The sequence below is a fragment of the Orycteropus afer genome, unplaced genomic scaffold (assembly GCF_000298275.1).
Source record: "Orycteropus afer afer isolate SDZICR_OR568_19922 unplaced genomic scaffold, OryAfe1.0 scaffold00267, whole genome shotgun sequence".
Classification (NCBI taxonomy): Eukaryota; Metazoa; Chordata; class Mammalia; order Tubulidentata; family Orycteropodidae; genus Orycteropus; species Orycteropus afer.
Genome location: NW_006921854.1, coordinates 4390463 through 4416647, shown reverse-complemented (window position 1 = coordinate 4416647; position 26185 = coordinate 4390463). Strand labels below are relative to the sequence as shown.

The 26185-nt window shown below is 48.6% G+C and overlaps 1 protein-coding gene across 1 annotated transcript in view; it reads left to right on the top strand.

Annotated features, from left to right (window-relative positions):
* GALNT12 (polypeptide N-acetylgalactosaminyltransferase 12) overlaps window positions 1-26185 on the top strand; it is a 65002-nt gene that overhangs the window by 31544 nt on the left and 7273 nt on the right. Inside the window, exons 4-10 of the mRNA XM_007950337.1 lie at window positions 5975-6144; window positions 13856-14045; window positions 15467-15652; window positions 17612-17729; window positions 19069-19245; window positions 21506-21637; window positions 24149-24262. Of these exons, the coding sequence (XP_007948528.1) occupies window positions 5975-6144; window positions 13856-14045; window positions 15467-15652; window positions 17612-17729; window positions 19069-19245; window positions 21506-21637; window positions 24149-24262 (1087 nt within the window). The remainder of the gene's footprint in view (window positions 1-5974; window positions 6145-13855; window positions 14046-15466; window positions 15653-17611; window positions 17730-19068; window positions 19246-21505; window positions 21638-24148; window positions 24263-26185) is intronic.

The following is a 26185-nucleotide window of genomic DNA, read 5'->3' as shown; positions in this document are numbered from 1 at the left end:
TTGTGTGTGGTGTGAGGTACATATCTTGTTTCATTTTTCTGCAAATGGATCTCCAGTTTTGCCAGCACCATTTATTAAACAAACATTTAGAGCAGCTTTTTTCTCCCTGGTCCAGCCTTTGGATTTCACCTACTGCCTCATCATGTCTTTTAGGGCAGCTCTTTCCTTCCTGATCTGGATCCGGTCCGGAACAACGTGTGGTATTCAATTGTCATGTCTCTTTTATCTGCTTCAGTCTGGAACAGTTCCTCATTGGGAACAGTCTTCATGACATTGACATTTTGAAGAGTGTTTGTTGTTGTTGTTATGTGCCATCAGGTCAGACCTGACTCATAGCAACCCCTCCTTGGGTTTCTGAGGTGGTATCACTATGGAAGTAGATTGCCCAACCTTCCTTCTGAGGAGTGGCTGGTGGGTTTGAGCCATCAGCCTTCTGGTTAGCAGTCAAGTGCCTTAGGCACTATGTCACCAGAGCTCAGACTTACAACAGCAGTAAACATTCATCACTTCATGGCTGAGGAATTTAGGAGTGGCATCACTGGATTGATTTGGTTTTGGGTCTCCTGAGATCATGGTCAAAATGCTACCTGGGCCTTTGATCTGAAGGATGAAATGGCTCATTCCCATGTTTAGAAGTTTGCTCTGGCTCTCGGCTCAGTTCCTCACACATGGACTCCTCCAGAGGCTGTTTGGGTGTTGTGACAACATGGCAGCTGGCTTTCTCCAGGCACGTAATCTGTGGAAGGAATAAAAAGGAAACCTCAGTGCCTTGTGACCTAGTGTCAGAAGTCACATACTTGTCACCACTGCTGCATTCTGTTAGAAGCGAATCATTATATCCAGTCCACATTCTAGGGGAGCGAATTAGGCTCCACCTTTGGTAACTCTGGGGGCTCAGTGCCTAAGGCATCTGACTGCTAACCAAAAGGCTGGCGGTTCAAACCCACCAGACACTCCTCAGAAGGAAGGTTGGGCAATCTACTTCTGTGGTGATACCGCCTTGGAAACCCAAGGAGGGGTTGCTATGAGTTGCCATTGACTCAGTGGCAGTGAGTTTGGTTTGGTTTTTTTTTGAAGGGAAGGGTGTCAAAGAGTTTCAGGATATAGTTTAAAACCAGTGCACTAGATGAGATTGGAGATGTGGACAGGGACTAGGTCCTTATAAACCAGGACCGGAGGCTTGGGTCTTCATGTGTCTCATGTAAAATGGGAAGCCATTTAAACAAAGGATTTGAAGAAGAGGGTGCCATGGTCACACCTGCTTTGTAAATGACCCCTGTGGCTGCTGGATGGGGGAGGGGAGAAGATGCTGGGACGCATTTTGGTCAGAACTGTCAGGCGCAGGCAACAGAAACAGCCTGGCTGATTGAGGCCGAGAGGGAGTCAATGAGAAGGGCTGTTGAGTAGCTCAGAGAGTTATGGAGAGGCTGAAGAGACTGGGCCTAGCAGAGCAGTAGAAATGGAAGGCAGGCCACACGGCCAGAACCACATCTACAGAGGGTATGATACACGAGGTTTGCTAAAAATGAAAGGCGCTCTGGTAGCGTAGTGCTTAAGGCACTTGACTGCTAACCAGAAGGCTGGCGGTTCAATTCCACCAGCCACTCCTCGGAAGGAAGATGGGGCAATCTACTTCCGTACTGATACTGCCTCAGAAACCCAAGGAGGAATCGCTATGAGTCGGGTCCAACTTGATAGCACGTAACAACAATCTCGGATTGGAGTGTGAATGAAGACATAGATTAATCGAGACAGACTGTGTATTTAGACTTGTTGAAGCTGAGTGAAGGGCTCACAGGAGTGTCCCCTTCTAGTTTTCACTCAACTTTTTTTTGTATGTTTGACATTTTTCCTAATAAAACTTTTAAGAATCCAGAGAAATAAGGTTGTCACGAAACAGGCTCTTCAGCTTTTTGTGGCTGGATCCTTCATCATTCCCTGGTCTTACCCTAAACATCACCTCCTCAGAGAGGACCTCCCTGATCACCTGCCCTGAGGTTGCTCCCTGCCCTCTGTCCCGTCCCCTCCAGAGTTGTGCACCTTTCAGCACCCCCTTTGCTTTCTCATAGCCCCAGTACTTTCTGAAATGATTACTGATGTGTTTGTTTACTTGATGATTCCCTCCACTCTTCCTCTTACCTCACCTCCTCCAGAGCGGGAGCTCCGTGGGAGCAGGGCCCGTAGCAGATGATCAGGAACTACAGTCACCTTCCTCAGTCACAGGTCCTGTGGTTGTAAATGTGCCAGCTCCCTGAACTTGATGCGCAAGCCCCAAAGCAGTGCTTACAGTGCTTATGGTCATGCAGATGTATGCAGGGTGGTGAAAAAATTGGATCACCTGGTGACTTGTCCCAGCTAAGGTCAACCAGACAGTGAACGGCCTTCTTTTAGCTCTCAGACTGTAAACAGGTATCCTTTTCACAGTCTAGGTATGTTTTTCTCATTTTTGTGCTTTTTGTTGGTGATTTTTAAAAAATTTTTATTTTATTGTGATTTGGGTGAAGATTTACAGAGCAAATTCACTTTCCATACAGCAGTTCATATACACTTTGTCCCATGACATTGACCATAGTTTACCACAATGAAACAGCTCCCTTCCCCCCCTCCTCCCCACAGTTACCTCTTCCCAGTGTCCATCCCTCCATGGGCTCCTGTCCCCTGAGCTGTCTCCCTGTGCATAAGCAGCCATTCTTTCTCCCATGATTGTTCTCTCCAAGGAGTGTATCTACTTGAGGTAAATGCTCAACTCATATGCCTGTCTTTTGTTTGGCTGGAAACCGCAGGTGTGGGTTCGATTCCAGACCCGAAGGGCAGGTAGGGGCCATAGTCTTCAGTGGTTCCATCTGGCTCTATCGGACCAGCAAACCTGGTCCCCCCCCTTTTTTTCCTCCAATGATTTTGAGTTTTGTTCCACATTGTTCTCCCTCTCTATCAAGGATCTCCTACATAGATCCCCTTTCAAGTGGATGACAGTGGTAGCCGGGCACCATCTAGTTCTTCTGGTCTCATAGTCGTATAGGCTGCATATCGGATGGTGTACCAGTCGCTAGGACTAATTGTTTCCATGAATTTTGGTTTTCTTTATTCTTCTTTGTTCTGGATGAGGAGAGACCCATCGTTGCATCTAGATGGCAGCTTGCTAGCTTTTAAGATCCCAGTCGCTACTTGCCAAGGTAGGAGGTGGAACAATGTTTTGTGTAGTATGTTATGCCAATTGTTGTTGGTGATTTTGATCTTTAAAATGTCCAGGGTTATAACATAGTATGCAAAAACATTGTTCGACATCTTTCTTTGGTGAACAGTGACTAGGGTCTTAAAAGCTTGCAAGCAGCCATCTAAGATGCAGCTCTAGATGGGTCTCTCCTTGTCTGGAGCAAAGAGTGAAGAAAATCAAAGGTACAGGGAAACAACTAGTCCAGGGGACTAGTGGACCATGGGAACTTGAGCCTACATGATCCTGACACCATCAGAAGAACTTGGTGGTGCCGGCTACTACTGTTAACCACTTGGAAAGGGATCAAAATTGGAGATTTGGCATAGAACAAAGCTTGCACTCATAGGAGAGACTGGGCTTACTAGTCAGATAGAGACTGGTGAAACCCCTGAGACTATGTATGGCCTCTAGTCACCCTTCAGGCCTGGAGTTGAATTCATTCCTGTGGTTTAACTTCAGGCAAACAACAGACTGAAGAGCTGAACAGTTGCACTAGGCAGGTGTAGGCCTTAGAACAGTCAACTGTGGAAGGTCAAAAAGGCAGCATTTGTATAGGGAAAAAGCTTAGAAGGCAGGAATCCATAAGAAAGGTGGACGCAGGGAAAAGATAAGCACAGAATGGAGTGAAAAGAGAATTACATTGGGAGATTGCAATCAGTGCTGTTAAATAAAACGTGTAGGAACTGTTGAATGGAAAATGAATTTGCTCTGCAAACTTTTACCAAGTCACAAAAGAAAGTTAAAAAAGTAAAAATAATAAAATTTCTAGTGTTCCTAAGAGGAGGCCTGATGGTGCAGTGATTAAAGCGCTTAGATGCTAACTGAAAGCTCAGCCATTCAAACCCACCGGCTGCTTCATGGGAGGAAGATAGGGCAGTCCGCTCCTGTGGAACTTTCCAGCCTTGGAAACCCTATGGGGTAGTTCTGCTCTGTCTTATGGGGTCATTATGAGTAGGAATCAATGGTGATGGGTTCGTGTTCCTAAGTATTAGAAGGCAGTTTACATGCCTTATGGAGAAAATTTGTGTGTTAGATAAGTTTCATTCAGGCATGAGTTACAGTGCTGTTGGCCATGAGTTCAGTGTCAGCTAATCAACAGTATATATTAAATAAGGTGTCTTTAAGCAGAAACACACATAAAACAAGGTTATGTATTGATTGGTTAACGAAAGTGTTGTGACCAGAAGCTCACAGCATTCTACATCTACATTTCAGGGTTCCAATTCAGGGTTTCAGATAAGCTCAGCATTTGCTAATTCAGTGTTTGGGGAGATGTGTAGAACATAACTGCAATGAATAGTGAGCTCTGGTGGCGCAGTGCCTAAGGCATTTAACTGCTAACAAGAAGGCTGGCAGTTCAAACCCATGAGCCACTCCTTAGAAGGAAAACTGGGCAATCTACTTCCATAGAGATATCACCTCGGAAACCCAGGGAGGGGTCCCTATGAGGCAGATCCGACTTGATGGCAGTGAGTGAGTGAGCCGTGAATAACAAGAATCAAAGGCATTTGGTGACTGACTATTGAGTCAAGGGCCCAGGGGCACAGTCAGCAATGAATAGTCGGTTTCACCCTCTTCCTACTTGGTTTCTCCGTCCCTAGTCCTGTCTTTTTACCTTGCCTTAGCAGCCTTGATACCTTGGTTGGTCTTTAACCTTTGTTCTTTTCTCATGTGTCTAGCTGATCCCTTGGTCCAGCCATTGGCCAGCCCAGCAGCATTCAAACCCCGATCCTTCTGGTGTCCTCTTGGTGTCCCTCATGGGTTCCTGCTCCCCTCCCCCTGCCATCTTGCTGTCAGCCACTTCTAGAACTGAGACCTGCTGATGGTTTCTAGGCACCAGCCCTCAGTCAAGTCCCATGACACTTGTGAGTTTGTCGTTGGTCCCTCTGAGGATAGGCCTCTATGTCAACCCAGGGACTTTTGGTGCAGTGTAACAGAAAACCCTACTAAATGGAGTGGACCCATCCGGGAGCTAGGTGGGGTCATCCCACCCCACCCGTGGCTGCCACAGGAGCAGAGGTGTCTTGGAGATTGAGGAGTTAGTCAGTGTCCTCTGCAGCATCCTCCTGGGAGTGTTCATACATTCCCACCTTGATTCCAGTTCATTCATTCAGCACACCACCTCTGTTAGGTGTAGACACTGTTGGATGCTGGGGAGAAGGTTGAGAGAGACGCAGTGGGACGTGAAGTCACTGGAGTGCTGTGTGTGACGTACACTGTGAGAGGTGTGGCATGGACAAGGCTCTGGAGGAGCTCTGAAGAGCACCCACCTGTCTAACTTGGGGGCACCCAGGGAGCTTTCCCAGAGGACAGTCGGGTTGAGTTGTTCCTGAAAGAAGGCAGGAGTTGGCCAAGTAGAGAAGGGAAGGAAGAGCATCCCAGGCCGAAGGAACGAAGGCTTGGCAGTGGGGTTGGAAGGGGCTGCATAGGTAGAAGAGCTCTTGAAGAAACAGTGACACCTCCCTCCCTCCTGATTCTGCTGGTTGTATAGTGTTCAGAATTGGTTGTGGAGCTTAAAAACATTATCCCACTGTGAAGTTTGTTGGATGTCAGGCTAGGACCTTAGAGTCTGCTGGTGCTCTAGGTGGAACATGGAGGGGCTCAGGAAGATCCTCTGGCAGGTTATTTCCAGGTCCCCAGGCATGGCCTCAAGACCACAGCCCCTGCCACTGCCCTCACTCCATCCCCAGCGCCAGCCTGGGCCTGGTGCATGTGGTCAGCAATGGGTTCTGGATTTCTGAAGTTGGGTTGTATTTGCAGGTGCATGGAGAAGAAGTATGATTACAATAATTTGCCGAGAACATCCGTGGTCATAGCTTTTTATAATGAAGCCTGGTCAACTCTCCTTCGCACAGTTTACAGTGTCCTGGAGACATCACCAGACATACTTCTGGAGGAAGTCATCCTTGTCGATGACTACAGTGATAGAGGTAAGTCCCCAACATGGGCTCCCAGAAGAGCCCTTCCCTTGGTGGCTAAGGCTGGAGGGTGGGAGGGTGACACAGGGTAGAAGAGGCCAGGTAGAAGATGGGCTTCCTGTTTCTCCGTGTGCTTCACATGATGACAAGGAGACCCAGCCCCTGTTCTCGGGGTGCTCAGAGCCTGTGGGGGACATAGATGTGATAACTAAGGGTCGACCACATGATGCTGTGAGAAACAGGAGAAGGACTGACTCTGCTTAGTGGTCGGGAAGACTTCCCAGAGGAGGTGATGGTTGGCCTTCATCCAAAGGTTGGGGAATTTGCTGGGCAGGAAAGGTTGAGGAGGGCGTCTCGGATGGAGGGTACCAAATGTGGAAAGCCTTGGGGGTACAGAGTTGCGTGGGTTATTTGGATCTGCAAGTGCTTGAAGAAGGATGGAATGTCAGCTGCTTCCAGGGAGTCGGGAAGATGAGGTTGGATGGGTGCAGAAGAGGGCAGTTTTTGACAGTAGCATGTCTTGGACTTTCTTGTAAGGGCAGGAAGAGCCAAGGAGCAATTTTAAACAAGAGAGTACTTTGGCCCTTAGAAGGACACCCTGGGTTGGAGTATGGAGAATAGGGAGCTTGGTGGGGAAGCAGGAGGCTGTCATGGTGGCCCAAGTGGGAGGTGGGCTTGGAGTCAGGTGGTGGTAGAGGAGTGGGGCCAGAGAGTTAGGCTGGAGGGCTGTTCCAGAGGTGGCATCCACGGGGTCTGGAGACTGCCTGGCTGAGGGGTGTGGAGTGAGGTATGAGGAAGACTGTGGGCTTCTGGCCGGATCATATTGAATTGTATTTCAGCAAGTAGAAAGTGCTGTGTGAGCAAAAGGAGAGCAGGGGAGAAAGGGAGAAAAAAAATACCAAACTCACTGCCATCAAGTTGATTCTGACTCATAGCGACCCTCACTAGGTTTCTAAGGCTATAAATCATTATGGAAACAGACTGCCTTATCTTTTTTTCCATGAAGTGACTGGTGGGTTTGAACCACTGACTTTTTGGTTAGCAGTCAAATGCCTGAACCGCTGCACCACCAGAGCTCCTTGAAGGTCAGAAAGGCCTCTCAAAACAGGTGAATTTAAGCTAAAACTAGACGTGGTGAAGGAGGCAGCCAAATGAAGACCTTGGGAGAGCCACCCCGACCAGGGAGCAGGGAGCAGGGAGCAGGGAGCAGAAGCCGGGAGGCAGACCGAGTGTGGCATTCTCAGGGCAGAGAGGACCAGGTGGGCAATGATGGAGGAGATGAAGCTGCAGCGTAGGTGGGGCAACTCAGGTAGGGCCTTGGAGGCCACGATAGGGACTTAGGCTTGAATGTGAATCTGACAAGGGCTGTCAGGGGACATCTAGGGGTGGGAGCAGGCTGACCTATGCCAGTCTGAGGGGTCACTTTGCCTGCTGTGTGGAGAATGGCCTGTTAGGGGAGGGGGCTAGGCAAGGATAGCAGCAGGGTGAGGCGTGAAGGGCCACTGTGGTGGCCACAGCTTAGGCTGGCATTAGTGGTGGCAGTGGGTAGTAGGAAATGACCCAGTAAATCGTGGGCGACTGGCTCTTGGCGGTGTCTGTGCTTACCTGCGGGAACGCGTCTAGGCTGTAACCCCAGGTGGAGCTGAGGCTTACCCACTAGAGCTTGTTTGCGACCCAGTTACTCTCCCTGGGCCACCCAGAAGGGTAGGAGCTCCTGCTTACTGCGTCTGCCATCTCAGCCCTGTGCCTGCTCTGACCGCAAAGCCCTGTGTGTATGTGCATCAGTTGTTGTGTGGAATTCCTGGGTGGGGCAAACGGTTAGTGCACTCGATGCTAATTGAAAGATTGGAGGTTCAAGTCAACCTGGACACCTCAGCAGAAGGGCCTGGCGTTCTGCTTCTGAAAAACCAGCCATTGAAGACCCTGTGGAGGACAGGTCTACCCTGCCTCACATGGGGTCCCCGTGAGTCCGGATCCACTCACCAACACTCGCTTTAGTGTATGCGTTTGGCTGTCTTCACAGAGACTCAGAGTAACAGTGGTTTGAACAAGGTAGAAGGTGATTGTCACACACGTCATGAATCTGGTATAAGTGGTCTAGACAGCTGGGGTGCTCTGTGGTCTTAGGGGACCTCAGCTCCTTCTGCCTTGCAGCTCTGCCTCCTCTAGGATGGTGTGCTGCCTGGGTCTGCGTGGTGCAACTTGATTTCCCACCAGCTGCTCACCCAGGTTGGTGGAAGGGGTGTGAAGCAGCAGAGTTTCTGTTTCAGGGCACTGTCTGGGAGTTCCTGCACATCCGTTTGAACATAACTTGGTCGCAGGGTCACCCTAGCTGCAAGAGAGGCTGGGAAATGTAGCCTTTGTCCTGGATGCCATGTGCTCAGCTCAACATTGTGGGGAGAGTGGCCTGGAGGGGATCATCAGTGGTCTTTTCCAGTTGGAGTTTGATGCTGGGTGTCGCCTAGTGGGCACTGCGTTTTGGGGTCAGGCCACCTGGTCTGAGAAGAGCTTTGCTATAAACCCATAGTGGTTTCTCTTCTGTTATGTTTTCTTGCCTGTCAAATGGCTCCCACCTCTTGGAGAGTTGTGTTGAGGAGTAAATGAGATTATGCAAAGGACAGCACGCAGGACGCAGGACGGCAGCCAGCACGCAGTAGGTGTGACCTAAGGCTCCTTTTATTCTTTTTTCACAGTTGAGGTGTGTCTGTGTAGACACAGTTTAAAGTAGGGGGTAGAAGCACTGGTTCTAGATCACACGGTGAGGGCTTGGACCCCAGCGTCAACACTCACCGGTTGGCCAGCCTTGAGTAAGTGGGTTAGGCAGTCTGCACCTTGGCTGCAGCCCCGTTAGCTGATGGCTGCCTTGTGGAACCGTCATGAGGGTGAGATGCAGGAAGGCGGCAACGGGTTGGGTCCACTGTGCCTGGCGCGCAGCTGGCTCTCCCTCAGTGTTAGCATCTGTCTCACTAAACACGCAGTTACAAAGTGCAAGCACTTTTCATGAATGTGTTTATTCAGAAACGTGGAAAATCATTAATTTTTTCTGTAGGGATTTAATAGCTCATCACAGGCTGAAATGCAGCGTGAACTCCTTCCGATTCGCTCCTGAGTGTGACGTGCTGTGGGCGGAGCGCCCTTCATTATGGTAGCGTGTAGAAGCAGGCAGATGCCTCCTCACCTGTAATGGGGTTGAGAAGTTCTGGCCTGCCACCTCCTCCCTTTCTGCAGTGTCAACGTGAGCTCAGTCAAGGAGTGTCAGCCCCTCGCACAGGTGGAAGGCAGTTCAGGCAGACAAGATCCATGTGAACAGAATCCGCAATGCTCCAGGGCTACACGTGTGTTAGTGTGTGTTCACTGGACACCCCAGCAGATGAACTCAGTTTGAAAAGTCACCCCCCTTACTCCTGCTGTCGACTTATTTGCAGTTATGTTTGGGATGGAGCAGAATTAGCCAATGGGTGTGTGTGTGTGTGTGTGTGTGTGTGTGTGTGTTGGTGTTGTGGATGCGTATGCTGTTGAGTCAACTCCAAGTCATAGCTACTCCATATGACAGAGTGGAACTGCCCCATAGGGTTTCCTAGCCTATAATCTTCATGGGTGTGTGTGTGTGTGTGTGTGTGTGTGTTGATGTTGTGGATGTATATGCTGTTTCCTAGCCTATATCTTCATGGGGGCAGATTGCTAGGTCTTTCCTCCCATGCAGTGGCTGGTGGGTTTGAACCTCTGACCTTTCAGCTAGCAGTCAGGCACTTAACAATTGCACCACCAGGGCCACCTGGTGCCTACTGAAAAAAAAAACAACCCACTGTCATTGTGTTGATCCCAACTCATAGTGATCCCCATTAGGTTTCCAAGGCTGTAAATCTTTATGGACATAGATTGCTGGTGGATTTGAACCACTGACCTTCTGGTTATCAGCCAAATGTCTTACCTACTAGGCCACCGGAGCTCCTTATATGTGCCTGCTGGAGTGGCATCATTTGGACTGAGGCTTGTTTGAATGCGGTCGGTGTCAGGTTCTGGGAGAGCCAGTGACTTGCATCCGCTTGGACTGTTGGTGGCAGCCATGCTCTACCCACAGAGCCCAACGGCTGTGCTGGGCCAGGTGGGCGGAGGCTACTTGTCTCATTACTTCTTGGTATAATTTTTCTGGGGATCTTAGTGAGTGGTTTTGTCACAGTCACCAAGCTTCTTAATGAGCATGTGTCCAGGAATTCTTTCTTTTTTAACTCCCCATTCCCGCCCCCACCCCACCCTTGGTAACCACTAATCTCTTTCTGTCTTGATGATTTATGTGTTCTACGTATTTCAGTTCTATATGTGTCATGTGAGTGGGACCGAGCAGTATCTGCCCTTTTGTGTTTGGCTCATTTCACTCAGTGTAGTGTTCTCAGTGAATGTTGTTTTGAGAGTCAGTGATATTTGGAGAAATGTTTTCATAAACTATGACGTAATCTGCGACATTTTACACAATTTGCCCTTCACTGAGGACTTCAAGACAGAGCTGCGCTGACGTGGGGAAACCGTCTCACTTTGCCGCGTCCACCTACCCACCTGAGAGGTGGGACTCGGCCTCAAGCCCAGGGCCCCTGTGAGACGTCAGGACTGCTGGGCGCCTGGCTGTGGCTCCTTCTTTCCTCTCATTTCCTCACCTGGAAGGTGGGAGATGCAAGTCCTCCTGACAGAGTTTCTGTTCATTTTAAAAGGATGGGAAATCGCACACGAAAGCTCTGGGAGGCAGTGCTGTAAAGCCTGTGGACTCAGCCAGGATCCTGGGTTTTACCCGCCCTGTGAGCTTGGGCCAGTTGCTTGGCTTCTGTGGCCTCCAGTCCCTCATCTGTGAAATGGGGTGGTGGGAGTGCCTGGCTCATAGAATTAGGAGGATCAGTAAGCTCCATCCAGATCACTCTGCTGTTGCAGCTATGGGCCACCGAGTCAATTCCAACTCACAGTGACACTGTAGGACAGAGCAGAACTGCCTGTAGGGTTTCCTAGACTGTAATCTTTATGGGAGCCGATCTCTGGGTCTTTTCTCCCACAGAGTTGGTTGGTAAGTTCAGAAGGCCAGCCTTCTGGTAAGCAGCTGAGAGCTTTAACCATTGATGGCTCTGTGCATCTCTTGGTACGGTGTTTTGTTGTTGTTAGGTGCCATATTTTCCAATGACTGATCCTTCTTTTTTCCAACTTTTGCATTCTAGTCACCAGTAGTTATCAAAACAACTTGATTGCATGGTTGGTCAACTTTAGACTGCAGGAGTTGGTAAAAATCTTCAGTTTCTTCATCTTTGGCAATAGTGGTTGGTGTGTAAATTTAACTGGTCTTCCTTGTAGCATGTGAATATTGTCCTATCACTGATAGCATTGTCCTTCAAGATAGATCTGGAAATGTTCTTTTTAACAGTGAACGCAACAACATTGCTCTTTAGTTTGTCATTCCTGGCATAGTAGACCATATGATTGTCCAGTTCAAAATGGCCAATACCAGTCCATTTCAGCCTTTTCATGCCTAGGATGTCTATCTTCAGGCATTCCATTTATTTTTGATAAATTCCAATTTTCCTAGATTCAGACGTGTGCATTCTAAATTCTGATTGGTGATGGATGTTTGCAGCCATTTCTTCTCATTTAGAGTCATGCCACATCAGCAAATACAGTCCTGAAAGCTGTACTCCATCCACATCGTGAAGGTAGATTGTACTTTGAGGAGGCAGCTCTTCCCCAGTTGTATTTTGGGTGCCTTCCAGGCTCAGGGGCTCACCTTCCAGTGCTATATCAGACAGCGTCTGAATGGCCGTTTCTTCTGAACTGGATCACTGGGCTCTTCTTTCCAGGCTGAGTCTGGAGGCTTTGCTGAGGCCTGTCCACCACGGGTTTCCCTGCTGGTATTCGAAATACCGGTGGCGTAGCCTCCAGCCTTACAGCAACACGCAAACCACCACGGTCCGACAGACAGATGAGTGGTGGCTTAGTACACAGACCCTCATTAATGTTAGCTGCCACTGTCATAATGACCTGTACTGGGTAAACTATAATGTGCTCCTGGGAAAAATTATATTAGCATTGTTACTACTGTTATAAAAATCATGGTTAAAATTGGAATAACATACCACACAAAACATTGTTCTACCTCCTACTTTGGCAAGTAGCGACTGGGATCTTAAAAGCTTGCAAGCAGCCATCTAGATGCAGTGATAGGTGTCTCCTCATCCAGAGCAAAGAAGAATGAAGAAAACCAAAGATTTGTGGAAACAATTAGCCATAGCGACTGGTATACCATACGATCTGCAGCCTATACAACTATGAGACCAAAAGAACTGGTGCCCAGGTACCACTGTCAACCACTTGGGGGGGCATCTATGTAGGAGATCCTGGATAGAGAGGGAGAACCATGTGGAACAAAACTCAAAATCATTTGGAAAAAAAAAAAAAAAAGTGGGGGACCAGATTTGCTGGTCTGATAGAGTCTGGTGGAACCACTGCAACTATGGCCCTTAACTACCCTTCAGGTCTGGAATTGAACATATACCTGTGGCTTCTAGCCAAGCAAAAGACAGGCATATGAGTTGAACATGTACCTGAGGTAGATACACTCCTTGGAGAGAACAATCATGGGAGAAAGAAGGGCTGTTTATGCACAGGGAGACAGCTCAGGGGGCAGGAGTGCATGGAGGGATGGACACTGGGAAGAGGTAACTATGGGGAGGAAGGGGGAGGGGAGCTGTTGCATTGTGGTAAACCGTGGTCAATGTCATGAGACAAAGTGTGTGTGAACTGCTGTATGGAAAGTGAATTTGCTCTGTAAACTTTCACCCCAATCACAATTTAAAAAAAAAAAAAACCATGGTTAAGAGCCTGAGTGCATTTTGTTGGGGGAGAAAATGGTGATTCTGAGCCCCTTAATCCTTGCCTTGCTTCCTCCTGAGCATTTTATGAATGTCCCACAGCCTTCAGATGCTCCCAGCGCTGGTTGTGGGTGAGGTAAGGATGTGCCAGGTGGCCAAACCAAGGAGAAAGCCCAGGGCCGTGGGACTGATTGTGACCCATGGGGACCCTGTGTGTCAGAGGAGGACTCTGCTCCATGGGGTTTACAGTAGCTGTGGTCTTCAGGAAGTACATCAGCAGGGCTTCTGAGGTACATTGGGGTGAATTTGACCCTCCAGCTCTGGTAGCATAGTGGCTAAGGCACTTGACTGCTAACCAGAAGGCTGACGGTTCAAACCCACCAGCCACTCCTCGGAAGGAAGATGGGGCAATCTACTTCCGTAGTGATACTGCCTTGGAAACCCAAGGAGGGGTCGCTATGGGTCGGGTCCGACTCGACGGCACATAACAACAACAACAACAAGCCTTTAAGTTAATAGCTGAGCGTTTATCCATGTGCACCACTTATGGACTTCAAAGAAAAGGAGGCTCGTGTGTATTTAGCATTCCTTTCAAGAAGGTGAAGGAGCTCTGGTGGCACAGTGCCTAAGACATTTGACTGCTAACCAGAAGGTTGGTGGTTCAAACCCCCAGCCACTCTGTGGAGGGAAGATGAGGCAATCTACTTCTGTAAAGATTTATCACCTTGGAAACCCAGTGGGAGTCGCTATGAGGTGGAAGCAACTCGGTGGCAGTGGGTATGGTTTTGGTTTGAGGTGAGGCTACGGAAGGACGCGGCTTAGGATGAGGCGCTCGGCCAAGACGTTGGGGTAATCCTCGTTGCTCTGCTTGCCTTCCTCAGAGCATCTGAAGGAGCGCCTGGCCAATGAGCTGTCTGGCCTGCCCAGGGTCCGCCTGATCCGTGCTAACAAGCGGGAAGGCCTGGTGCGAGCCCGGCTGCTGGGGGCGTCCGCGGCAAAGGGTGACGTGTTGACTTTCCTGGACTGTCACTGTGAGTGCCACGAAGGGTGGCTGGAGCCGCTGCTGGAGAGGTGGGTGCACCCCCATGCAGGATGGGTCACAGACTCGCCTGAGAAACGAACCCATTATCATAGATGGTGTGTGCTCTAGGGGCACGCTCTGGGGCCCAGAGCACCTGGTTCAGGTACTCCTGGGGTTCGGGTACTCCCAGGACACAGGTACTCCCCGGGCACAGGTACTCCTGGGGCACGGGTACTCCCAGGGTGTGGGTACTCTTTGGGCATGGGTACTCTCGGGGCACTGGTACTCCTTGGGTTTGGGTACTCTTTGGGTTCACACACTCCTGGGGTGCAGGTACTCCTTGGGCATGGGTATTCCCGGGGCATGGGTACTCCCAGGGCACAGGTACTGCTGAGATGTGGGTACCCCCGGAGCACAGGTACTCCTTGGGTCAGGTACTCTTGGGGCATGGGTCCTCCCAGGACACAGGTACTCCTCAGGCAAGGGTGCTCCTGGGACGCGGGTACTCCCAGGGTGTGGGTGGGTACTCTTTGGGTTCAGGTACTCTTTGGGCAAGTCCTCTGTGGTCATACTGGAGTCCACTCCATGAGCTGTTGAGGCCACTAGATGATTTAATGTAAAGTGCTTAGAACATTCCAGCATGTGGAAGGTGCTATGTAAGTGTTTGTTAACTTATTGTTATATATTATAATAAACCAAAAAAAACAAACACGCTGCCATCGAGTCAGACCTGACTTGTAGTGACCTCTCCTTGGGTTTCCAAGGCGGTATCACTGCAGAAGTAGATTGCCCAACCTTCCTTCCAGGGAGTGGCTGGTGGGTTTGAACCGCTAGCCTTCTGGTTAGCAGTCAAATGCCTTAGGCACTATGCCACCAGAGCTCCCATATATTATAGTATTTTATTGTAAAAAAAACTTAGAAAGCACAATCAGCCAAGAAAATTGTCAGTCACACAGAATCACCCCTGGAAGACACACGCTTTGGTGTGTTGCCTTCAAGCAGAACCAGGGTGACTTGGCTGATGTCACACAGCAAATAAGTGACAGAATGAGAACCTACATTCTGACTCCACAGCTGACCCTTTGGTCTCGGTGCATCTCTGTTCTCACAAAGAGAATTATTTCTTGATTTTTAAGATGTTCTATCATGAGTAAACACCTAAGTGCCAAGAACTGAAAATCTGCTCAGTTTTGAAAGCTTCTTTGATTGTCTTTCATGTGTTGACATGCAGAGAGGATCTCGAGTTTATGGAGTCCCGAGACTTTAAGGCTAAGGTCACAGTGCCCTCCTCTGCCCAGTATCCCCCACAGATGGTCATGGGGCGCAGACCCCTGGACGGGGTATGCAGGGTTTCTTAGCTGGGTCTTCTTCCTGCCTAGTGGATGGGTGAGGAGAACTCATGCTTAACTCTCCCAGTCACTCTTCTGCTGCCCAACTTCCTGGAAAGATGGGGTGTCCTGGGTGCTTTCAGGATCCATGAAGAGGAGTCGGCAGTGGTATGCCCAGTGATTGATGTGATTGACTGGAACACCTTCGAGTACCTGGGGAACGCCGGGGAGCCCCAGATCGGCGGCTTCGATTGGAGGCTGGTGTTCACGTGGCATACAGTCCCCGAGAGGGAGAGGCGGCGGATGCAGTCCCCCATCGATGTCATCAGGTCAGGGGCTGGCTTCTAGGTGACTCATCTTTAGCTTCACGGCATCTGGCTCACATGTCAGCAAAGGCTCTCAGAAGATGGTTAGCTGTTGGGCCCTTGGAACTGGGAGTGGGGTGACCTGGGGAGGAGCAGCCATGTCTGGCCGGTGGGTGAGTCTGGGTCTGAACAGAGGTCTTAAGGAAGGATCCATTGCTCTCATTCTTGAGGAATTGAAGCCATAACCTTTGCTCTTCTTCCTTGTCAAGTTTAGAATTGATGGAGACAGGTAGAGGACTCAGACTTTAGAGTCATTGCTGGTGAATCGGACTGGAGATGGTGGCTTAATGTCTGCATCCACATTTGGCAGCTGGGCTGTGAACCCTTCCACCAAGTCCTGACCTTGAAATGCTCCACCGTTAGCCAGAGTGGAGTGGAGAAAAGAGGCTGCCGAGATGGGCAGGGCCCAGTTAGGAGAGGGGTATTGGACATGGAGGGGAGGGCTTGGGACTTCACCCTGAGAAGGTAGAAACCATTGAGAAGATCAGAACGGGAGGTGACCTGAGCATGTTACGTTCTTTAAAGGTTATGCAGGATGCCAAGGGGTGAGGGGCCTGGAAGAAGCAGGGCTGTAGGCAGGGACCCCAGTGGGAAGCTTTGTGGTCTTCCAGGTCAGCAATAATGGTGGCCTGGACCAGATGGTGGAGGAGAAGGTGGAGGGAAATGGTGGGTTCCAGACATGTTGATGTGGAAGAATCGGGAGAAGTGGGGTTTGGAGTCAGGAAAGACTCCAAGAGTTCTATGGGAACTCTTAGCATCCTGCCCAGCTCCTCACTAAACAGATTGGAAACTGAGGCAGAGAGTAGGAAGGATCTTATGCAAGGTCACGAATGCAGCCTGTCGTGCTGGCGTGAGGCTCCCAGTGCACACCTTCCTCCGTACAAGTGCTCACAGCCTGTGGTCACCAATCCTTCTCCCATATACTCCTGGCCTCAGTTCCCTCGTCAGCAACAGAGGTCTTATCATATTCACCCTGCCTGCTTTCCAGATTTTAAGGATGAGCACAGGGGAAAGTACTTTGTGTCTAGAACCTTCCCTTCCACAGCGAATGTTGCTGTCCATTTCTTCAGTTGGCTCAGAGCTTGGCACATGGGGCAGGCCAGTGCTTGCCTGTGCCCAGAGAGTGGCTGGAGGAACTTAGATATTGTAAGCTCCCAGGCTCTTGATGTTCTGTGCCCCCATTTCCACACTCTTGCCTTTGCGTCTCTGTGCTCTGCTGCCTTTCCAGCTCTCCGTGGGGCAGGAACCATTTCTGAAATCAGTGCCGGCTTCTAGATGAACCTAGTAGGGAGACAGCAAGCCCAGAGCTGGCTGGGTCCTGCCGGGGAACCACCCAAGCAGGAGAGGAACCGGCCCCTGGAGAGCACTGAATGCCCAACTTGCCTTCTGTCACCCACTGGCCAGGCTGTAAGCTGCACTCTGAGTGCTTGCCTGTGACATCAGGGTTTCTGGGCATGGCCGCGGCCTGGGGAAGCATGGCCTCTCTCTCTCGGCATCTCTCTTTGCTCTCTGTGCTTCTGAAAGGTAAGGGTTTCTTTCGCCCACAGTCCTTGGCTCACTTGGGTCCATCTCTGAGTACCATTTCCTTCCTCTTCTTGACCTCCTCCCCCTTGTCCTCCTCAGCTGCTCCAGGGAACTTCACCCTATCCTCCCTGCCCCTTGCCCTCTCCTGTGTTCCTGCAGACCCCAGGGTTGACCTCAGTTATGTCTTTCTTCCCATACTGCGTTCTTGTTCTGTAATTGCTGTGAGATGTCTGTGGACTTCTTCAGGACAGGGACCGAGGGGCAGGTGTGTGTCTCCAGGCCCAGCGTAGCACCTGGCACAGAGCAGGCACTGGGTGAGGTTAGAGCAGGAAGGCTGTGCTGCTAACTGTGACGATTTTCTGCCGCTTGCATTGAAATATGGGTCTCACCCTCTTCCAGGTCTCCAACGATGGCTGGTGGGCTGTTTGCTGTGAGTAAGAAATATTTTGAGTATCTGGGGTCTTATGATACAGGAATGGAAGTTTGGGGAGGCGAGAACCTCGAGTTCTCCTTTAGGGTAAGTATTCCCGACTTCTGTTTGGACTTGTTGTATATCTGTCATCTCTCTCTCTCTCTTTGGGGTAATGGGATTTGCTAGGGAAGCCAGGTGGACTTCGCTCTCTCACAGCAGTTTATTCAATGATACTAAAAGTGAGGGTGACACATATGTGCTAGAAATATCCCTGTGTTCTTGTTTCAGCTTTTAAAAAATACGCTTTTAATAAATGTGGCACTGCCAAGGGCCTTGTAAGTCACCTCATTCTCTCTCTCTGCAGAAGGGAGGAGCTGAGGCTCAGAGATGGTAAGACACCCGTTCAAGGTCACACAGTCAGTTAGTGGCAGAGTCTAGGCCAAGCTCAGGTCTCTGCCTCCTGGTTCCATCTTCTGGAGACTTAGACGGTTTATAAACAGCATCTTCAGGTGCCCATCAACTTCCAAACTCTGACATGTGTTAGAGTCATCGGGGAAACTTGAGAAAAAGGCAGACTTCTGGGCACAGACTTCAGAAAGTCAGACTCGATAGACGTAGGGAGGGCCCAGGAATCTGCCTTTTGTAGCAAGCCCACTTGCTGATTCTGGTGTATGGGGTCCGGTCCACCTGTCCCCCTTTGAGAAACCTCTAGCATTTCAGTGGGTTTCCAGTTAGTGGACTGTCAGATTTTAAGTATCAAAACCATATGCAAATGTTCATGCTTTTCAATAGAAAATTAAATTTTTTATTAATATTTTATATGGTTTCCTGCCCTCATTAAAAAAACAAAACAAAACAAGGATTTGGCTTTCCATTGAGGACTTAAGTGCTCCATGATAAGTTCCAGGTGCTGTGCTTACTTGTGCTGTCTTTGGGTCACTGAGGGGTCACGGCCTTTTGCCACAGTGTGAGGTGGCCCCGAATGCCTGTGCCCATTGAGTTTTGGGTGCACTCTCAGTAGTCTTTCTGCCTTTTCCCTAGGTGTCAGGCCGCTCTGTCTGCTTCTAGAAGCTCCTCCTTTCCCCTTCCAAACCTCTCTTACTTGGTGCTTTCCTATCTTCTGTGGCTAGCAGATCAGGTAATTAAGCCCATGTTCACAGAGCAAGGAAGCGGGTTCCCAGCAAGCTTCCTGTGGGCCCCGCTCTGAGCGAAATGCATGAGCTTGATAGTGCACGGGCTTGGGACGTGGTTCCGATGCTGTCTGTGTCTTTGGGCCTCTCTCTCGGTTTTTGACTGCATGCTGTGTTGTGAGCATGCCGGGTAAGCGGCTTCCTGCCCACAGAGTGTGGGCGTCTTGTCTTGGCAGTGGTCATCATGACTGACTGCCACGTGTCTGGCCTCCTCCCTGTTGCTCAGCCCGGCCGCTCCTCTGCTCCATGTGCAGATCTGGCAGTGTGGTGGGACCCTGGAGACACACCCTTGTTCTCATGTTGGCCACGTTTTCCCCAAGAAAGCCCCCTACTCCCGCAACAAGGCTCTGGCCAACAGCGTCCGTGCAGCCGAAGTGTGGATGGATGAGTACAAAGACCTGTACTACCATCGCAACCCCCAAGCCCGCTTGGTAAGTCCCCCAGCCACCCAACCATGGTCAAGTTCCACACACCACCTAGCCTCTTCTGAACAAAAACTGAATTCTGGCCTCCCCAGTATAGTAGATTTGGTTCCAGAAATAGAAAATAAATGGGCATTCGTGATAAAACATGGGAAGAGTTTATTCCTCCATTTATAATAGCAGTTAATAATAATAAAAAACCAACACAGCCAGCCGTTGGATGCCTAGGTCCTATGTCAGGCATGTTGTCCGTCTTACCTCTTTGTAACCAGTAGGCCTGGGTCCACATACTCAGGGTCCAGGTTAGGCACGGTTCTTTATTTACGAACTTCCTGCTCAGGGAGCATACCTGCCTTATTAGCAGGAAGTCTGTTGTTTCTCTCATAAGACCTCTTCCTCACCCGTTTGAATTGTCCAACAGCCCCTGAGACCTACTTTTCCAAGATGGGGACTCAGGGCTGCCTCATTCCCAGACAGACAGAGGACTGGAGAGTGGCCCTGTCCACTTCTGCCATCCTCGCACCACATGGTGTAGCTACGGAAGACAGGTCCTCACAGCCCAGTGGGGCTGGCCTGCCTCCCGCTCTGGGGAGCCTTGCTGAGCCCGTCTGTCAGAGGGGTGGCCCAGGTGTTCCCGTGGGGTGCTGAGGTTTCAGCTTTGTGAGTTTGCTCTCCATGGACCCTGGCCACATACTGAGACCAGCCCCCCACACACACACTGAGGCAGGTTGTCAGGCCAGACTCGGTCTCTCCTCAGGTGACTTCTCTTCAGGGGCTTGTTGCTCTTCTCCACCCTTGAGTCTCATTCTGCCCCTGCTCTGGGGGCACTGTGGAGTGACCTGCTCCACTTCTCGGAAGCTCTTGGGGTTCCTGTGCAAGGCAGCCCACTGCCCCTGCCCGGACCAGCTCTGTCTGCCGGGGAGCACTGTGGCACCCTGTCCCCAGGATAGGGACGCCCACTTACCCTGCATCTGCATAACTGAGAAGGCCTCTTGGCAAGACTGGAAGGTCTGTTCCAAGATGTCTCTCATGGCCACTTGATGAAAATCGTTTTTTGAATCCTTATGGTAGCCCTGTGGGGTAACTACAAAGTTCTTGTTTTGTAAATGAGGAAACAAGACTGAGAGTGAGGCAGGTATAAGGAACTTGCCCCAGGCCTCGTGACTGACATGGAGTAGAACTTGGCCTCAGCCTGTTCACTGCAGCGTGCCTGTTGCTGCTGCCTGGCACAGTCTCACAGATACGATATGACCTCCCCCTTGTCCCCGCTTCTCTCTGGGACCCCGGGGTCATTTCCCTCATTGTCTTCCATGTTACCCACATCTGCAGGGTAGAAATACCTGCTGTTTCCTCTTACCTTGTCTGGAACCCTCAGTTCCTGCTACTGAGATCCTGATTCCTAAAGAATTGAGCTTGAATGATCAATGACCAAGAGTTAGAACAGTTAAGTCCCAAAGCTGAGGGTCCAGTGACCTTTGTCAGAGAAAGAACCTCTAGGAAATAAGCAGAAATTGGAAATTTTATTAAAATGATTTCTTATTGTTATTTTATGAAATACTGAACTTCTCAAATTTAATAGTTTAACATAGCGCAGGGACAGTTAATATTACCCTTATGGCTGCACATTGCCATACTAAATAGATGCTCACTTAATTACTTGAAGGTCCTTAATCACTGGTTTTGTCTGTAAAACTGCACATCCCAAATCCTTGTTATTGCCGCATTGTCTCTTGCAATGATAAGTGTGTGTTTGTGCTTCAGTATGTTGAGGAGCTGAGAAGGTCTTCCCTCACAGTAACATCCAGAATACTTGCCTGGGTTTGATTGTGAGTGTTCAGATATTAACAGTAATATCATGGCACGTGTGTATGACTGACATTTTGCTGACGGATGTCATGGTGACTCCTGGGATCACATGCCCAGTGATCACACACAGGTCCAGGGTGCCCACGGTGCCCCAGGGCTTGGTGCCCCGGGGCCTGGCTCCCCAACTGTCAGCAGATCCATTGTCCTCTTCTCTTGCGCGCCTGCTCACACCTCCCGGCAGCTAGAGTGCCAGGGGTTGTAGTTGTTTGTGGCACTGTCTCCCCTGCTGGGGGCTGGAACTAGGTGTAAGGCAGTTTTTGACCTCTGCCCTGCACAGAACCCAGCACACCAGTGAGCTCCATAAACGCTTGTTGAGTGACGCAAGGCCAAGCATCAGTGAGGACAGAGCTTTGATGGGAAGGGCCTCGACCTGCCAGAACTCACCATTGTGCTATTTTCTCAGGAGCCCTTTGGGGACGTGACAGAGAGGAGACAGCTCCGTGCAAAGCTAGAGTGTAAGGACTTCAAGTGGTTCTTGGAGACCGTATATCCAGAACTGCATGTGCCTGAAGACAGACCTGGCTTCTTTGGGATGGTGAGTGAGGTGGGCTGTAGGTACAGGGAGTTCCCTGACCTCCAGGCCTGAGTGACAAATCCTGGACAAGAAAGGCCCCTTTGCTGGGGCTGCCACCCTCCCCTTACCCTTGGGCCCTCCCATCTTTCACCCACTGTCCATCCTTCTTCCGTGAGTGTCTGGCCTTACATCCAGAATTGGCAGTTACAAGCCCCCTGCTTGATGGACGAGGAAACCAAGGCTTACTTGGTGTTTCCATTTTCTGTTTTCTACTTGTACCTCGTCATATGACTTCAAGTCTAAACGGCTGGACCAGTCAGTGTTTCCCAACCTAGGCGCCTATAAAGGCAGAGTGGGGATAGGGGAGTCCCTTCCAGTATTTCATAAACCATGAAAGCAATGTTCCTGCCTGAGAACAACTGAAATGTCTGGATTTCCTCTGCTGTGACTTGATCAGAGGTGCTGGCGTTCCATTTTGGATGACTCTGACTCACATGGAACAGGACAGTAACGCACTGAATTCTGCTTTCATTCTGAGAATATTTGTACACATACCAGGGCAGACAGTGTGATACAGCAAGTCCCTGATTTTGGGATTACCAAGATTTTGCCACTCTCACCTTCTCTCTCTTCCATTCCTCCCTCCCATTTTTTTTATTTTTTTGAGCAAATCTCAGGCTTCATGTCATTTCATTCCTGTGGACTGTAGTGTGTATCTGTATAACGTGGCCATTTTCTTCCAAAATCACAGAGTTGTCACACCTGATACAATGACAGTCATTTCTTAGCATCATGAATCCTTATTTAGAGTCCCTCAATTTCTCCACAGTACCTTTTGGTAGCTGGCCATTTGAACAGGAATCTAAACAGAGTGCATGTGTTACGTTAGATTGCTATGACACTTGTGTCGGTGTGTCTTAATCTAAGGCAGTTACCCTCCTTTTCTTCCTTTGCCAAGCTACTGACTTGTTGAAGTAAAAGCTTCAGTTGTCCTGTAGAGTGACAAACATTTGTGTGTGTGTGTGTGTATATTGTGTGTATGTGTATATATATATTGTGTGTGTGTGCATGTGTGATTTCTTTTAACTTGTGTCTCTCTTTCCCCATGTTTCTGTAAAATATAACTTAGGTCCAAACGCTTGTAGAGTTGGGGTCAACTTTTTGGCAAGAACACTTCATGGGTGGTTCTTGTATTCATACTGTGTCATGTCGGGTGGCAGGTAGCGTCTGGTCATCCTGCTTTCAGTGATGGTTAGATGGGTTGGTGGGTTCCAGAATGCTCAGCATCCGTGAAAAAAACTTTCATCACTCTTTCATGTCATGTTGCCAGTAGACATTGATAATCACTGCCCAGATCTATTACTTCATAGGAAATTGCAAAATGCTGGTTTTTCTAATTCTGTCATGTCTTCCACATTTCTTGGCTGGGATTCTTTTGTAAGGAAGAACATTCACTGATTAACTAGGGCCATTTGTTAGCCGTGCAATTTAGAGTTTATGTGGGAAAGACACGACACATTCTTAAATCTTTCTCTTAATTTGCCTATTTTCAGAATAAAAGTTGGTAGTTTAGTTTCCTTGAGTTGTGTCCAGTGGGTTGGTTTGTTGGCTCACTTGTTTTTTTTATTTTGGCTTTTCCTTTTTGGAGTATCATTGTAAATTCATGGTTTTTTGTGTGGTCAGTGTGTTTTAATCATTTCAGTCTGTTTTTTTTGCTTTGTTTTATTTATTTGTTTTGATGTTCCGATTGTACCATTTTGACCTGTGGGAGTCTCTTCATTTTGGCTTCTGTGATCTTTGACCACACTTTAATGGCTTTAAAATTTCCTTAATTTCTGGTCAACTTGTGCCATGCTCATCTTATACATCCCCTGCTCCTCCTCCAAGAAGCCCTGCTCCTTTTTATGGGAAATGATACTCAGAGTCCACAATTGGGTGTTTGGGGCACTTCTTGCTATGGGTTGTCATTGCCTCTACAGCTTGGTGTCCAACAGAAATTACACGTAGACCCCATAAAGACCAAAGCCAAGCCCACACTCTTGAGTCGATTCTAACTCACAGTGAGTGTGTAGAACAGAGAACTGCCATATAGGGTTTCCAAGGCTGAGATCTTTGTAGAAGCAGATTGCCACATCTTTCTCCCACAGAGTGGCTGGTGGTTTCAAACCACAACCGTTTGTTTAGCAGCCGAGTGCTTTAACCACTGTACCACCACCAGGCCTCTGCAGACTACCTAGGTAATTTAAGATTTTCTAGTTGTTGTGGGGTGTCACCAAGTAGATTCTGACTTGTGGCGACCCCTGCGACGGAGTAGAACTGCCCCGTAGGGGCTGCTGGGCTGTATTGTTTATGGAAGCAGATCACCACTAGACGGGTTCCATCCGCCAGGATTTTGGTTAGCAGTTGAGCACTTAACTGTTGCGCCACCAGGACTCCTTAATGATAGGAATTATATATTGAAATGATAATGCCTGAGATATATTGGGTAAATAAAATACGTTACTCACCTTTTTTCTTCTTTTATTAATATAGCTACAGAACAAAGGACTGAAGGAACACTGCTTTGACTATAACCCTCCCAGCGAGAACCAAATTGTGGGCCATGACATCATTCTGTACCACTGTCACGGCATGGGCCAGAACCAGGTAGGCTCCAGCTTGGGGAGGGCCCAGGAGGCATCTATGTTCAGCGGATCCTCAGTGTAGCCTTACAGAAGGAGATGAGGTGGAAGCTACGTGTTTTCTCTTAAATATATATTTGGTGTTAGGTTTCCCATTATAAAAGCAACGTATGCTCGTTACGGAACATTTGGGAAGTAGAAAAGGGACTGAGTAGCAGGACCCAGAGTGCAACCAATATGCCCAAGGCATCTGCTTTTATTCATAGACTTCAAATAGTATGTTGTAAATAATTGTTACAATGTCTCTGGTGTTTTTTTTTTTTTAACTTTTTATTGTGATTTAGGTGAAAGTGTATAGAGCCAATTGGTTTTCCATTCAACATTTCACAGACATTTTGTTTCATGACATTGATAGCGATCCCCACAATGTAACTAACAGCTCTCTTCCACTTCCTTGCTGTGTTTCCAGTCCTTCTTTCCTATCCCTTCCTGCCTTCTGAGCTGTGTATTCAGGCAAATGCTACCGTTATGGTCTAGGATGGCTGGTTGTTCTAAGGAGTGCATACCCCCCTGGTGTTATAGTCACCTTCTAGGCCTGTCTGTCATGTGGATGAAAGTGAGCCACAGAGGGGAGCCCAGTTCTAGTCCTGAAGGATGTCTAAGGGCCATATTCTCAGGGGCGCCACTGCTCTCTATGTCACTCTAGTAAGCCTGGTCTTTTTGATGATTTTGAGTTTTGGTCCACATTTTTCTCCCATTCTATCCAGGACCTCCTATGTGATATCTTTCAGAGTACATAAATGTTTAATTTTTAGGAGATCCCAGTCATCTAGTTCATCTTCTGCTATTTGTGTGTTTTTAGTTCTGTTTGATAAATCAGTACATTTATGTCATGTGTTTGGGCCTCTAAGTGTGCCCCTCTTTTTTCTTTGATGATCTTTATACTTTTAGGTTTTACATTGAATTTAGGTTTTTAATACATTTTGAGTTAGTTTTTGTGTTTGGTGAGAGGTAAGGATCCTGTTTTATTTTTATGCAAATACATATCTAGTTTGGCCAGACTGCTAACCAGAAGGCTGGCGGTTCAAACCCACCGGCTGCTCCTTGGAAGGAAGGTTGGGCAACCTACTTCCGTAGTGATACTGCCTCGGAAACCCAAGGAGGGGTCGCTATGAGTTGGGTCCAACTCGATGCAGTTTGTTTTTTTTTCTATGTTAGGGGGACTGTCTTTTCCCCATTTGATGGGTTTTGGCCTTTGTCAAAGATTAGCTGTCCATAGGTGGATGGATTTACTTCTGGGTTCTCAATGCTGTCCCATTGTCTCTGTCTGTCCTTGTACTAACACCAGGTTACGTTGACTTTCCTGACTGTATAGTAGGTTTTGAGATCAGGGAATGTGAGGCCTCCTGTTTTGTTCTTCTTTCACAGTGCTTTGCTTCTCTGGAGTCTTTTCCTTTCTGTGTAAAGTTGGTGATTGGTTTCTCCATCTCTTGAAGAAAGTTGATGGAGTTTGAGTCAGGATTGCTTTACATGTGTAAATTGCTTTGGGTAGTATTGATAGTTCCACAATGTTAAGCCTACTATCCAGGAGCATGGTGTGGCCCTCTATGTAGGCCTCTTTCTGTTGCTTATAGTAGTGTTCAGTAGTTTTCTTTGTCTCTCTGGTTCGATTTATTCCTAAGTACTTCATCTTTTGGGTGGCTATTGTGAATGGTATGGTTTCTGATTTCCTTTTCCGAGTTTTCTTTCTTAGTGTAGAGGAATTTGACTGATATTTGTATGTTGATCTTATACTTTGCCACTTTGCTGAATCCTTCTATTGTTCCAGTAGTTTCCTTGGTGAGTCTCTAGGGTTTTCTACCATCAAGACATTTCATCTGCAAATAGAGATACTTTTACTTCTTCTTGGGAGCTCTGGTGGCATAGTGCCTAAGGCATTTGACTGCTA